Source organism: Haliotis asinina, chromosome 9 (assembly GCF_037392515.1).
Source record: "Haliotis asinina isolate JCU_RB_2024 chromosome 9, JCU_Hal_asi_v2, whole genome shotgun sequence".
Classification (NCBI taxonomy): Eukaryota; Metazoa; Mollusca; class Gastropoda; order Lepetellida; family Haliotidae; genus Haliotis; species Haliotis asinina.
In genome coordinates, this window is record NC_090288.1 from 1,269,634 (window position 1) to 1,285,981 (window position 16,348).

At 44.0% G+C, this 16,348-nt stretch overlaps 1 protein-coding gene across 3 annotated transcripts; it reads left to right on the forward strand.

Annotated features, from left to right (window-relative positions):
- The first annotated feature begins 5,248 nt into the window (after positions 1-5,248).
- LOC137296214 (uncharacterized) lies at positions 5,249-15,631 on the forward strand. 3 transcript variants are annotated; one of them, XM_067827948.1, is made up of 6 exons: positions 5,249-5,335; positions 6,275-6,345; positions 9,262-9,447; positions 9,829-9,960; positions 15,088-15,153; positions 15,521-15,631. In XM_067827948.1, the coding sequence occupies exons 3-6, from the start codon at positions 9,297-9,299 to the stop codon at positions 15,583-15,585; spliced, it is 414 nt and encodes a 137-aa protein (XP_067684049.1). In that variant the 5' UTR covers positions 5,249-5,335; positions 6,275-6,345; positions 9,262-9,296; the 3' UTR covers positions 15,586-15,631. The 3 variants fall into 3 exon arrangements, with proteins under 3 accessions (XP_067684049.1, XP_067684050.1, XP_067684051.1); XM_067827949.1 differs by lacking the exon at positions 5,249-5,335 and having other exon boundaries at positions 6,276-6,349; XM_067827950.1 differs by lacking the exon at positions 5,249-5,335 and having other exon boundaries at positions 6,293-6,345; positions 9,292-9,447.
- The last annotated feature ends 717 nt before the right edge of the window (positions 15,632-16,348 follow it).

Here is a 16,348-nt window from a genome sequence, read left to right on the forward strand (position 1 = left end):
CTTTCTCGAATGTAGGCCAACGTTGGCGAAGAGGAAGACAGATGTAGAGAGGCCGAATGATGACACAGCTCCTGTATTACTCTGAGTGTAAGTCCGTTTTTGTGTGGTCAACACAACCAGCCCTATATATACACAGTCACTGATTCTTGAGCATTCCAGCGAAGTATAGAAGCATCGCGATCGGTCTCGTGTTTAACAAAAGTCAAAACACACCAACGGGTGGCAACTCTAAACCTTAAAAGCGTGTCGCTAAAACACTTTTACTGTTTTACGAAATGTGACCCATAATAACTATCACTCAATGTTCTCTACACCCGTGGTGTAAAATATTAGGCGTATCAGGTGAAACTGGATTCATTGAAATTAAGGCAGGATTTTCCACTGGATTATCTAACAGTTACATGGCAAAGAATAAATGATCAGGCTATTCAGTTAAACTATAGTCAGCTGTCCAAGGCATGGAAATGTGCAATATCTAAATATATTATTAACCAGTGTACGCTTCAGTATTATTTATGTAAATCTATTCCATATCATTGCAGGAACTGCCTATCTAAATTCAGACTCAGTTCCCATAATTTAGCAAGAGAAACTGATAAGTATGAAAACGTAACTTGAAAATGTCAAATGTGTAAAGATGATATTGAAGATGAACTACACTTTATATAAAATGTCCAACATAACTATAGACCAATGTGTATTAAGTCATATTACTATGAATGTCCATAAGTATTCAAGCAAGCAGTATTCAGCTACTTAGTTTTGGGTAATTTGGGGAAATAGTTATGTAAGGCGTCTCTATTAAGAACGGAATTAATCAGTAAACAGTAATTGTACATCTTCCTCCCTCTTTAGCTTTATGTATAATCAACTGTCACCATGACTGCTAACCTGTACCAGTAACATTAGCGATGCCAATGTACCAGTTATCTGTACAGATAACGGTAAAAAACAAATCGAATCGAATGTTTATCTTTTAAGTACCAAAGACATAAACTGGCTATTTATGTATTTATTTCAGTCGTTTTCTAACCAGAAAAATATAACGCATAAGGGCGAGTATCCAGTTACATTTCAACTCCATTCAGTTTGTAGTACACCTGCCGAAATTCACCTGGGTCGTGTGAAATCTGAACCAGCACGTTATCAACTAGCGATGTGCATCAGCTGCATCTCGTAACGCAACGACAACTTTTTATATTAAACCCATCACCTGAACAGTGATGGAGACACGATCGCACTGTGCTGTGCCATATGCACTCCTGTATTGCTGGTAGTATTTTGTAAAATACTTTCTAACTTTACTGCCAGTTCAATGTGCATAGCTACTGTGAGTTAGTGTGTTAGTGAATATATACAGAGCCACTGTGTGTACATTAGTCACTCTACACAGAGATGATGTATGTACATTAGTCACTCTATAAAGAGCTACTGTGTGTACATTAGTCACTCTACACAGATATGATGTATGTACATTAGTCACTCTATAAAGAGATACTGTGTGTACATTAGTCACTCTACACAGATATGATGTATGTACATTAGTCACTCTACACAGAGATACTGTGTGTACATTAGTCACTCTACACAGATATGATGTATGTACATTAGTCACTCTATAAAGAGCTACTGTATGTACATTAGTCACTTATACAGAGATACTGTGTGTACATTAGTCACTCTATAAAGATATACTGTGCGTACGTTAGTCACTCTATAAAGAGATACTGTGTGTACATTAGTCACTTATACAGAGATACTGTGCGTACATTAGTCACTGTATACGGAGATACTGTGCGTACATTAGTCATTGTATACAGAGATACTGTGTGTACATTAGTCACTTATACAGAGATACTGTGTGTACATTAGTCACTCTATAAAGATATACTGTGCGTACGTTAGTCACTCTATAAAGAGATACTGTGTGTACATTAGTCACTTATACAGAGATACTGTGCGTACATTAGTCACTGTATACGGAGATACTGTGTGTACATTAGTCATTGTATACAGAGATACTGTGTGTACATTAGTCACTCTATAAAGATATACTGTGCGTACGTTAGTCACTCTATAAAGAGATACTGTGTGTACATTAGTCACTTATACAGAGATACTGTGTGTACATTAGTCACTGTATACAGAGATGCTGTGTGTACATTAGTCACTGTATACAGACCTACTATGTGTACTTTAGTCACTGTATACAGAGCTACTGTGTGTACATTAGTCACTGTATACAGAGATACTGTGTGTACATTAGTCACTTATACAGAGCTACTGTTTGTACATTAGTCACTATTCAGAGCTACTGTGTGTACATTAGTCACTGTATACAGAGCTACAGTGTGTACATTAGCCACTGTATACAGAGGTAATGTGTGTGCATTAGTCACTTATACAGAGCTACTGTTTGTACATTAGTCACTATTCAGAGCTACTCTGGGTACTTTAGTCACTATATACAGAGCTACTGAGTGAACAATAGTCACTGTATACAGAGCTACTCTGTGTACTTTAGTCACTGTATACAGAGACACTGTGTGTACATTAGTCACTGTATACAGAGATAATGTGTGTACATTAGTCACTTATACAGAGCTACTGTGTGTACATTAGTCACTATTCAGAGCTAATCTGTGTACTTTAGTCACTGTATACAGAGCTACTGTGTGTACAATAGTCACTGTATACAGAGCTACTCTGTGTACTTTAGTCACTGTATACAGAGACACTGTGTGTACATTAGTCACTGTATACAGAGATACTGTGTGTACTTTAGTCACCTATACAGAGATACTGTGTGTACATTAGTCACTCTATAAAGATATACTGTGCGTACGTTAGTCACTCTATAAAGAGATACTGTGTGTACATTAGTCACTTATACAGAGATACTGTGTGTACATTAGTCACTCTACACAGATATGATGTATGTACATTAGTCACTCTATAAAGAGCTACTGTGTGTACATTAGTCACTTATACAGAGATACTGTGTGTACATTAGTCACTCTGTAAAGATATACTGTGCGTACGTTAGTCACTCTATAAAGAGATACTGTGTGTACATTAGTCACTTATACAGAGATACTGTGTGTACATTAGTCACTGTATACGGAGATACTGTGCGTACATTAGTCATTGTATACAGAGATACTGTGTGTACATTAGTCACTTATACAGAGATACTGTGTGTACATTAGTCACTCTATAAAGATATACTGTGCGTACGTTAGTCACTCTATAAAGAGATACTGTGTGTACATTAGTCACTTATACAGAGATACTGTGTGTACATTAGTCACTGTATACAGAGATGTTGTGTGTACATTAGTCACTTATACAGAGCTACTCTGTGTACATTAGTCACTTATACAGAGATACTGTGTGTACATTAATCACTATTCAGAGCTACTCTGTGTACTTTAGTCACTGTATACAGAGACACTGTGTGTACATTAGTCACTGTATACAGAGATAATGTGTGTACATTAGTCACTTATACAGAGCTACTGTGTGTACATTAGTCACTATTCAGAGCTAATCTGTGTACTTTAATCACTGTATACAGAGCTACTGTGTGTACAATAGTCACTGTATACAGAGCTACTCTGTGTACATTAGTCACTGTATACAGAGATAATGTGTGTACATTGGTCACTTATACAGAGCTACTCTGTGTACATTAGTCACTATTCAGAGCTACTCTGTGTACTTTAGTCACTGTATACAGAGCTACTGTGTGTACATTAGTCACTCTATACAGAGCTACTCTGTTTACATTAGTCACTTATACAGAGACACTGTGTGTACATTAGTCACTGTATGCAGAGATAATGTGTGTACATTAGTCACTTATAGAGAGCTACTATGTGTACATTAGTCACTATTCAGAGCTACTCTGTGTACTTTAGTCACTGTATACAGAGCTATTGTGTGTACATTAGTCACTCTATACAGAGCTACTGTGTGTACATTAGTCACTGTATACAGAGGTAATGTGTGTACATTAGTCACTTATACAGAGCTACTGTGTGTACATTAGTCACTATTCAGAGCTACTCTTTGTACATTAGTCTCTCTATACAGAGATAATGCGTGTACATTAGTCACTTATACAGAGCTACTGTGTGCACATTAGTCACTCTATACAGAGCTACTCTGTTTACATTAGTCACTTATACAGACATAATGTGTGTCCATTAGTCACTGTATACAGAGATACTGTGTGTACATTAGTCACTGTATACAGAGCTACTCTGTGTACATTAGTCACTATTCAGAGCTACTCTGTGTACATTAGTCTCTGTATACAGATCTACTGTGTGTACATTTCTCACTGTATACAGAGCTACTGTGTGTACATTAGTCACTGTATACAGACCTACTCTGTGTACATTAGTCACTGTATATAGAGCTACTATGTGTATATTAGTCACTGTATAAAGAGCTTCTATGTGTATGTTAGTCCTTGTATACAGAGCTAGTATACATTAGTCACTGTATACAGAGCTTATGTGCGTTCGTTAGTCACTGAATACAGGTTGGATCTTCAAGCGATAGGGCAAACGGTTACGGAAGATTGTTTGCTAACTTTATCATCAAACGGAAACACAGGCACTTTTGATTAAGATTGAGTCTAACTTTCCTTTTGGGTGAAGGTTTGTTTTCGTGATGTTAATTAGGCAATCTCACAAAGTTTACATGACTTCACTTCACATGATTTCTCTGTATTTTCATAATATATCTATTGCGTTTCATATTATGTAGGCATGTGACCCGTGAAGGTCCCAGGGTAGAATAGGCCTTCAGCAACCCATGCTTGCCATAAAAGGCGACTATGCTTGTCGTAAGATGCGACTAACGGGATCGGGTGCTCAGGCCCGCAGACTTGGTTGACACATGTCATCGGTTTCCAATTGCGTAGATCGATGCTCATGTCGTTGATTACTGGATTGTCTGGTCCAGACTCGATTATTGACAGACCGCCGCCATATAGCTTGAATATTGGTGAGTGCGGCGTAAAACTAAACTCACTCACCCACTTATGTAGGCATATAAACCTTGCCATGCTGCAGTGGACGCGGATGGTGGTTCACACCTGATGACATGGACAGGTGTGTCACGCAATCAGGATGTAATGGCTCTGTCACACCTCAACTAATGCTTTGCTTCAATCTGATGTGTCCCGTTAGGTGTGAAATCCACACCGTGCCAACATTTAGAGCTGCACAGATTGCCCAGTTGTAAACTACGTGTACAAGGGAACACTTTTTGAGAGAGTGACTGAATACAACTCCAAGTTTGCTGCAACACACGTGGCATACAAGTGAGTGAGTGAGTGACTGAGTGAGGGAGGGAGGGAGTGAGTGAGTTCAGTTTTAGCAATATTCCATTAATATCAAGGCGGGGGCCCAGGAATTGGGCTTCACACATCGCAACTATGTCGGTATTCAAACCCAGATGATCGGCGTGACGAGCGAAAGCTTTAACCACCAGAATACCCCAGCGCCCCTGGACCCCGACCCGAATTTCATGATGAAGGAGCGGTATGAGAGACGACATGCACAAAGCGGTATTATACCATGGTCATTAATACGTACTTTACACAAGAACCCATTGTCATCAGGATCGCTAATATCGATGATGCCAGTCACAGGATTACATCTGGACTGGTCTGGATTCGATAACTAACAAACCACCTTCATATGGCTGGATTGTTGTTGTGTTTGGCGTAAAGCTAAGGTCACTCAATCACTATTGTTGGACGTTACATAACAAACAATAAGTCACCCATTCACACACCCTCACTCATTCACTGCTAGATCGCAGCCACCAACACCTCTCTCCCTAGCCTCACAGGCCCTGAGACGCGGCAGGTTAGCATTGTGGTTAAAGCCTTTGATCGTCACTCCAAAGACCCACGTTCGATTCCCCATATGTGTGGAGCCCATTTCTGGCGTCCCCCGTCATATTTTGCTAAAAGGCGGTGTAAAACTAAGTCACTCACTCGTAGTCCCTGAAACATCTTATTTCTCCACTACCTAGGCCTCTCTACAATACTATCACCCACAGTGAAGCCAGTCTAGATTTTTCCCTAGCGTCTGAATTTGACATCAGGTTCATGTAGAATCGATCACCCGTATCTGTTTGGTACATCAAAAACTTATTAGCTGGTAGTACTACCTGTTCACAACGTGTGTTACAAGGAAATGTCACCTATCAGTGATCTCGGTCTGCTCACTCAGCAATAACTGTATATAAATAGGACCACCCAGGACAGCCACATCACCGCTGCTGCAGTCAACAGGTGACAGAGTCTCAGTTACAACTCTACAGGTAAGTCCGTCTTGTTGATACCTCGGTTCCGTTCATCTTCACAATGTCCTGACATAATACACATGTGCCAGGTACTGGCTAGACTACTGTTTAGTCTCTGAATATATAGAATCTGGATTGGAACAAACTGAAAAGGATCCCCAGGCAGATGGGAAATTCTGACCAGAACCTGAGGAAGTCTCTACTTGCCCAATGTATGGCTTCAGCATTGCAGGGCGGACTGGGAGGACGGGGTGGGGAATAATTCGGTTGGATATTTAACTGAATTATATTTTATGGATCCTTTTGGCATCCCAGATAGCCATGTATTCCCGGGTTTGGCTCTCTTATCACCCTCTCTACCTAACTACCTGTGGCAGCGCAAAATGTACGCTCGTTGTCTTACTGAAGAGAGTCAGGAGTCTGCATCATGCTGGAGTACTGTGAAAACCCAGCACCCATACCACTCACTCACTCACTCACTTACTCACTCACTCACTCACTCACTCACTCGCTTAAATTTACACATGACGTCCGCAAGAATATGCTGTCAATCAGCCATTCATATTACTTTACGGGCATTTGGTCTTTGACAAACGCGTATATTCATGTGTCGTTTTCTTATGCAGTTCTCGTGTTTCCAGAATCTCATGTGCGTTTGGTCACTGACATGAGTGTTTATACCATAGCAATAGTTTGTGAGTAGTAATCTGTGGTTGGGTAAATAAAACAAGATTGGTTCAATAGAAACTTTGCTGAGAATCACTTGAAATGTTTGCAGGGTTTTAAATGTGTTGGTTATTTTCCAAACACTTAACGTTTCTGTTTTCAAAGTTTTAAAGATGTTTTCAAAAGTAATGATATGATAAATTTAGTTGAGAGGAATAGGTGTCTCCTCTGTATATATATCAGTATTCAGTCTATGTCTTTACAGGGACGTACGCCTCGCCTTGACTGGTAGTTCATTTATAGATGTTTAAGATATTTTCATCAATGTTTACAAACTGAATCACATGAGTAAATGTAGATTTAAAGTATATTTCACACTTGTAGTGTTATCACAAGGTTATCATCTTGCATATGTACGGCGTTGATTGTCACGTGCACAGTCACAATGAGTCAGGACATTGAAACTTGTCACGTGTTCAACTTCTTTAGTTAGATTTAGGGGAAATCTTGTACCGCACTAGTCGAGCATTGTCAGTTTCATGTCACAAAGTCTGTTCACCTGTAAACAAAACAAAACATGTAGGGATCGTCTCAAAAGTTAAACCACGAAGAAAACAGACGTTCGATAACTTTGACAAGGAAGTCTTTCGTCGAAGGGTTTTCAGGCTCCACGACCACAAAGAACCACCAGTGTGTTGTATAACCCAGGGTTTTCAGGCTCCACAACCACAAAGAACCACCAGCGTGTTGTATAATCCAGGGTTTTCAGGCTCCACAACCACAAAGCACCGCCAACGTGTTGTATAATCCAGGGTTTTCAGGCTCTTCGACCACAAAGAATCACCAACGTGTTGTGTATTATAATCCAGGGTTTCAGGCTCTACGGCCACAAAGAACCACCAACGTGTTGTATAACCCAGTGTTTCCAGCTCTACAACCACAAAGAACCATGCACCAACGTGTTGTATAATCCAGGGTTTTCAGGCTCTACGACCACAAAGAACCACCAACGTGTTGTATAATCCAGGGTTTTCAGGCTCTACGACCACAAAGCACCACCAACGTGTTGTATAACCCAGGGTTTCCAGCTCTACGACCACTAAGAACCATGCACCAACGTGTTGTATAATCCAGGGTTTTCAGGCTCTACGACCACAAAGAACCACCAACGTGTTGTATAATCCAGGGTTTTCAGGCTCTACGACCACAAAGCACCACCAACGTGTTGTATAATCCAGGGTTTTCAGGCTCTACGACCACAAAGCACCACCAACGTGTTGTATAACCCAGGGTTTCCAGCTCTACGACCACTAAGAACCATGCACCAACGTGTTGTATAATCCAGGGTTTTCAGGCTCTACGACCACAAAGAACCACCAACGTGTTGTATAATCCAGGGTTTTCAGGCTCTACGACCACAAAGCACCACCAACGTGTTGTATTATCCAGGGTTTTCAGGCTCTACGACCACAAAGCACCACCAACGTGTTGTATAACCCAGAGTTTCCAGCTCTACGACCACAAAGAACCACCAGTGTGTTGTATAATCCAGGGTTTTCAGGCTCTACGACCACAAAGAACCACCAACGTGTTGTATAATCCAGGGTTTTCAGGCTCTACGACCACAAAGAACCACCAACGTGTTGTATAATCCAGGGTTTTCAGGCTCTACCAGCAACGTATCGTAGAATCAAGACAGAAATAGACAAGTGCATTATCATCTCCAAACCAATACTTGCCATTGCTAGTTAGGAGATGGTGTTAATACACAAAGTGGGAGGGAGTGGGGAATGGTCCCACACTGGCGTAAAAATATTCTGTTCTCACTATGATATCGGTTGATGTTCAGTGGAGGTCAAATCGGGTGGCTAAGAATGTGAAGGACTATTATTTATTATTTGGCTTGTCAAAGTCCTGTACAAACGCATGCAAAGTGAGGGCGAGAATTGTCATGCTTCAAAGATCAACCATTGACGTTACGTTGAACTGGCCCCTTCTCAAAAGATCCCACAGCCAATTTCGCTCTGGATGGAGATTCGGTGCATTCCAGGATTTTGATTGTTGTTGATGATGCGACCGTGGTGTTTGTACGAAGATGTCTCAACCGGACGTAGAGATCCTGGGCGGCGGTGGTAACTTTAGGTTAAAAGAAGTGTAGCGTTATGCCGTCGGCAACCATACCCCAACGTGTTGGGATTCAGCATGGATTGGTTTGTGCCAAACATTTTCCTAAAATTCAATTTGTTTTTTCATTGTTGTTGTTTGAAGAGTATATCACGTCGGTAACGTCAACAACAGTCGACATGCGTCTGCTGCTGGTGTTTCTGCTCCTGGGACTCATCCTGCTGCCGGACGCCGAGGGTTGGTTTATTCGACGGCGGTGGTTTGGACGGGTAAAGAGAATTGGCAGGAGGATATACAGAATATACAGAAAATACAAGAACATTCAAAGAGGTAAAACTGTAATAGTCTACTAGGCAAGGAAAGATATGGCCTCCTTAGAGCCGCCAATTGGATTGGTGGATTCGTACCCACTTTCCCACGCATACCCACCCACCAGCACCACCACCATCCCCAACTCCTCCTCCCCCCTCCCCCCCCCCCCCCCCCCCCCATCCCCCCATCTTTCTGAAACGAACCTGTTATTTATTTTACGAGCATTTTGAAAGATTAACAGTAGTCCAGCCTTGTTTCCGTAAGGCTTGAGCTTTACTGTCGTGTTTGTCAGCTGTCGCACATCGGTTTTCCAAAAGAGCAGAATGTCCGAATATCATTTCGGGTGTACCCGGTGGGAAATTGTTGGAATACTGCTAAACCGTTCTCTTTTCGTTGAAGGTCACTACATATACGGACGTGATGCCAACGACCTTGACATCAATAAGGATGGCATAATTGACCAATCAGAGGCCAAGAAAGTTTTTGATGCGCGCGCAGTGAAGGACTTTCTTCCTCTTATTGATGAAGACGGTAAGTGACTGTTTATTATCACACATGAATGTTAATCATTGTCTGATCACCATGCTCATAATACATCTAACCCGGACTTGTCTGGACACGACGCTAGTAACACATCTATCCTGGGTGTGACCCTGGACGTAACTGGTCACCCTGCTAATATCACATCTACCATGGGCGTTACTGGTCACCGTACTGGTATCACATCTACCATGGGCGTTACTGGTCACCCTGCTACAATCACATCTACAATTGGCGTTACTGGTCACCCTGCCAGTATCACATCTACCGTGGGCGTTACTGGTCACCCTTCAAGTATCACATCTACCATGGGCGTTACTGGTCACCCTGCTGGTATCACATCTACCATGGGCGTTACTGGTCACCCTGCTACAATCACATCTACCACTGGCGTCACTGGTCACCCTGCTAGTATCACATCTACCATGGGCGTTACTGGTCAACCTCCTGGTATCACATCTACCATGGGCGTTACTGGTCACCCTGCTGGTATCACATCTACCATGGGCGTTACTGGTCACCCTCCTAGTATCACATCTACCATGGCCGTTACTGGTCACCCTGATAGTATCACATCTACCATGGGCGTTACTGGTCATCCTGCTAGTATCACATCTACCATTGGCGTTACTGGTCACCCTGCTAGTATCACATCTACCATGAGCGTTACTGGTCACCCTGCAAGTTGCACATCTACCATGGGCGTTACTGTTCACCCTGCTCGTAACACATCTACCCTGGGCGTTGCTGGTCACCCTGCTAGTATCACATCTACCATGGGCGTTACTGGTCACCGTACTGGTATCACATCTACCATGGGCGTTACTCGTCACCCTACTAGTGTATCTACCATTGGCGTTACTGGTCACCATGATAGTATCACATCTACCATGGGCGTTACTGGTCACCATCACAGTATCACATCTACCATGGGCGTTACTGGTCACCCGGCTGGTATCACATCTACCATGGGAGTTCCTGGTCACCCTCCTAGTATCTCTACGATTGGCGTTACTGGTCACCTTGATAGTTTTACATCTACTATGGGCGTTACCGGTGACCCTGCTAGTATCACATATACCATGGGTGTTACTGGTCACCCTCCTAGTATCTCTACCATGGGCGTTACTGGTCACCCTGATGGTTTTACATCTTCTATGGGCGTTACCGGTCACCCTGTTAGTATCACATCTACCATGGGTGTTACTGGTCACCCTGCTAGTATCACAACTACCATGGGCGTTACCGGTCACCCTATTAGTATCACATCTACCATGGGCGTTACTGGTCACCCTACTGGTGTCACATCTACCATGGGCGTTACTGGTCACCCTTCAAGTATCACATCTACCATGGGCGTTACTGGTCACCCTGCTAGCATCACATCTACCATAGGCCTTAATGGTCACCCTGCTGGTATCACATCTACCATGGGCGTTACTGGCAACCCTGACAGTATCACATCTACCATGGGCATTTCCGGTCAACCTCCTGGTATCACATCTACTATGGGCGTTACTGGTAACCCTGGTAGTATTACATCTACCATGGGCGTTACTGTTCACCCTGCAAGTATCACATCTACCATGGGTGTTGCTGGTCACCCTCCTAGTATCACATCTACCATGGGCGTTACTGGTAACCCTGCTGGTATCACATCTACCATGGGCGTTTCCGGTCAACCTCCTGGTATCACATCTACCATGGGCGTTACTGGTAACCCTGCTGGTATCACATCTACCATGGGCGTTGCTGGTCATCCTTCTAGTATCACATCTACCATGGGTGCTACTGGTCACCCTGCTAGTATCACATCTGCCATGGGCGTTGCTGGTCACCCTGCAAGTATCACATCTACCATGGGCGTTATAGGTCACCCTCCTACAATCACATCTACCATGGGCGTTACTGGTCACCCTAATAGTATCACATCCACCATTGGCGTTTCTGGTCACCCTGCTAGTATCACATCTACCATGGGCGTTTCTGGTCACCCTCCTCGTAACACATCTGCCATGGGCGTATCTGGTCACCCTGCTAACATCACATCTACCATGGGCGTTACTCGTCACCCTACTAGTATCTCTACCATTGGCGTTACTGGTCACCCTGCTACAATCACATCTACCATTGGCGTTACTGGTCACCCTGCTAGTATCACATCTACCATGGACGTTACTGGTCACCCTTCAAGTATCACATCTACCATGGGCGTTACTGGTCACCCTGCTGGTATCACATCTACCATGGGCGTTACTGGTCACCCTCCTAGTATCACATCTACCATGGGCGTTACTGGTCACCCTGCTAGTATCTACCATGGGCGGTACTGGTCACCCTGATAGTATCACATGTACCATGTGTGTTACTGGTCACCCTACTAGTATCTCTACTATCATCGTTACTGGTCACCCTGCTAGTATCACATCTACCATAGGCGTTACTGGTCACCCTGATAGTATCACATCTACCATGGGTGTTACTGGTCACCCTGATAGTATCACATCTACCATGGGCGTTACTGGTCACCCTGCTAGTATCACATCTACGATGGGCGTTACTGATCACCCTCCTAGTCGCACATCGACCATGGGCGTTACTCGTCACCCTACTAGTATCACATCTACCATGGGTGTTCCTAGTCACCCTGCTAGTATCACATCTACCATGGGCGTTTCTGGTCACCCTACTAGTATCTCTACTATCATCGTTACTGGTCACCCTGCTAGTATCACATCTACCATAGGCGTTACTGGTCACCCTGATAGTATCACATCTACCATGGGTGTTACCTGTCACCCTGCTTGCATCACATCTACCATGGGCGTTGCTGGTCACCCTGCTGGTATCACAACTACAATGGGCGTTACTGGTAACCCTGCTGGTATTACATCTACCCTGGGAGTTACTGGTCACCCTGCTGGTATCACATCTACCATGGGCGTTACTGGTCACCCTGCTAGTATCACATCTACCATGGGCGTTACTGGTCACCCTGATAGTATCACATCTACGATGGGCGTTACTCGTCACCCTGATAGTGTCACATCTACCATGGGCGTTACTGGTCACCCTGCTAGTATCACATCTACCATGGGCGTTACTAGTCACCCTACTAGCATCACATCTACCATGGGTGTTCCTGGTCACCCTGCTAGTATCACATCTACCATGGGCGTTACTAGTCACCCTACTAGTATCACATCTACCATGGGTGTTGCTGGTCACCCTGCTAGTATCACATCTACCATGGGCGTTACTGGTCACCCTGCTAGTATGACAACTACCATGGGCGTTACTGGTAACCCTGCAAGTATCACATCTACCATGGGCGTTACTGGTCACCCTGCAAGTATCACATCTACCATGGGCGTTACTGGTCACCCTGCTAGTATCACATCTACTATGGGCGTTTCTGGTCACACTGCTAGTATCACATCTACCATGGATGTTACTGGTCACCCTGCTAGTATCACATCTACCATGGACGTTGTTGTTCACCCTGCTGGTATGACAACTCCCATGGGCGTTACTGGTAGCCCTGCTGGTATCACATCTACCCTGGGTGTTACTGGTCACCCTGCTAGTATCACATCTACCATGGGCGTTACTGGTCACCCTGCTAGTCTCACATCTACCATGGGCGTTACCGGTCACCCTGATAGTATCACATCTACCACGGGCGTTACTGGTCACCCTGCTGGTATCACAACTACCATGGGCGTTACCGGTAACCCTGCTAGTATCACATCTACCCTTTGAGTTACTGGTCACCCTGCTAGTCTCACATCTACCATGGGCGTTACCGGTCACCCTGATAGTCTCACATCTACTATGGACGTTGCTGGTCACCCTGCTAGTATCACATCTACCATGGGCGTTGCTCGTCACCCTGCTAGTATCACATCTACCATGGGCGTTACTGGTCACCCTGCTCGTAACACATCTACCATGGGCGTTCCTCATCACCCTGCTAGTATCACATCTACCATGGGCGTTACTGGTCACCCTGCTCGTGTTACATCTACCATGGGCGTTGCCGGTCACCCTGCTAGTATCTCTACCATGGGCGTTACTGGTCATTCTGCTGGTATCACATCTACCATGGGCGTTCCTGGTCACCCTGCTAGTATCTCTACCATTGGCGTTTCTGGTCACCCTGGTAGTATCACATCTACCATTGGCGTGACTGGTCACCCTGCAAGTATCACATCTACTATGGGCGTTACTGGTCACCCTGATAGTATCACATCTGCTTTGGGCGTTACTGGTAACCCTGCTAGTATCACATCTACTATGGGCGTTACCGGTCACCCTGTTAGTATCACATCTACCATGGGCGTTACTGGTTACCCTGCTAGTATCACATCTACCATTGGCGTTACTGGTCACCCTGCTGGTATCACAACTACCATGGGCGTTACTGGTCACCTTGCTAGTATCACATCTACCCTGGACGTAACTGGTCACCCTGCTAGTATCACATCTACCATGGGCGTTTCTGGTCACCCTGCTCGTAACACATCTACCATGGGCGTTACTGGTCACCCTGCTGATATCTCTACCATGGGCGTTACTGGTCACCCTGCTGGTATCTCTACCATGGGCGTTACTGGTCACCCTGGTAGTATCTCTGCCATGGGCGTTACTGGTCACCCTGCTAGTGTCACATCTACCATGGGCGTTACTGGTCACCCTGCTAGTATCTCTACCATGGGCGTTACTGGTCACCTTGCTGACAACACATCTACCCTGGTCGTGACTATTCACCGTACTGGCAACACATCTACCCTGAACGTGACTGGTCACCATGCTAGTAACACATTTACAGTGGACGTGACTGGTCACCATGCTAGTAACACATTTACAGTGGACGTGACTGGTCACCCTGCTGGTAGCACATTTACACTGGACGGTACTGGTCACCCAGCTGGCAACACATCTACCCTGGACGTGACTGGTCACCATGCTAGTAACACATTTAAACTGGACGCATTCTGTTATTTTACTGTATTAATACATTTTGTGTATCGCATTATTATATTTTATTGTAGTATTTCATTGTATTATTGTGTTCTAATCTTATATTGTAATGTTGTAATGTTGTAATATTGGCAGGCAATTCTGAAGTGAGCGTCGATGAGTTCACCAGGACCATGCGAGGCCTGCTGACTATTGATGCAGGTAGCCCAGCTATAAGCATATCAGAGTTCATACTCCAGTGAATGTTCCTGTAACACCACAGTCGACTAAACTGAAACAATATTGATCCTAAAATTAGTCAAGTCTTGACAAGACAAACCAGTAATTGAAATCACTGAGTAAAGCGGAAAGACGCTATCAAGGATAATCAAGGATAACATGGTTAAGGATAACAGGCACTGTGACCAACGAAACCTCCATCCAACGTACTCACTCGAAATACGTGTACGTATGAATGTCTCCTTTGTTATGTATTGGGTGCTATGTACCTATCCACTCACTGCTGTCAGATCAATGTCTCCTTTGTTATGTATTGGGTGTTATGTACCTATCCACTCTCTGCTGTCAGATCCGGATCTGAGACGTGCTGCTGAAGAGGACGAAGACGTTGACGACTTCTACTCCAACGAATAGTGACCTCACTTCACACTTACCTGAGCAAATAAACGCAGTAACTGACCGCAACGTCATGTGATTACTTCGTTCGGACACCGGTTTGTGCCCCTTGCCCGTTTCAGAATCCTCTGTCTGATTGTTGACTCGAGTGCCAAGTTAGGATGGCGCAACTACCATACTCTTCCTTCAAGGCGTCACTTGTAACTGGCATCCTCATCACTTCCGGTCTACATGAAGTTGCCCATAATTAACTCACTCATTCACTCTCTCATCCATCTACCCACCAGCTCACCCGCTAACTCACCCATCCTCTCACCTTTTGGAAAGAGTTCACATTATCGTCACAATGTCGTTCTGCTTATTAGAGATTTTAACCGGTTTCAATGGTGACGATGGCGACATGTTGAAAACATACTCCAACGTAATTATTACAATTGTTCACCTTATATTTTCAGATGTAATTTCTAAATAAGAATTGTAAATTGGAAAGGTTTTGAAACATGTACATGTCGGAAAGCGCACGTAAAATCATGAAAGCATGCCAACGAACTCGTTGGTGAAAACAGAAAACATGAGAACCGTGATGTACACAAATATTATTATTGTACGAAATTGGTAAAAGTAGCCAACTTCGTCCTTCATGTGTATTACCGGTGGAAGAAAACAGAAATGTAGCTGTTCTTGCATGAAGAACTTCTGATGGTCATACGTCAACATGAAATCCTTCCAGTGGGGTGCGGGTAGCGGGATAACAGTAGGTCAGGAACGACGTCACACAGAG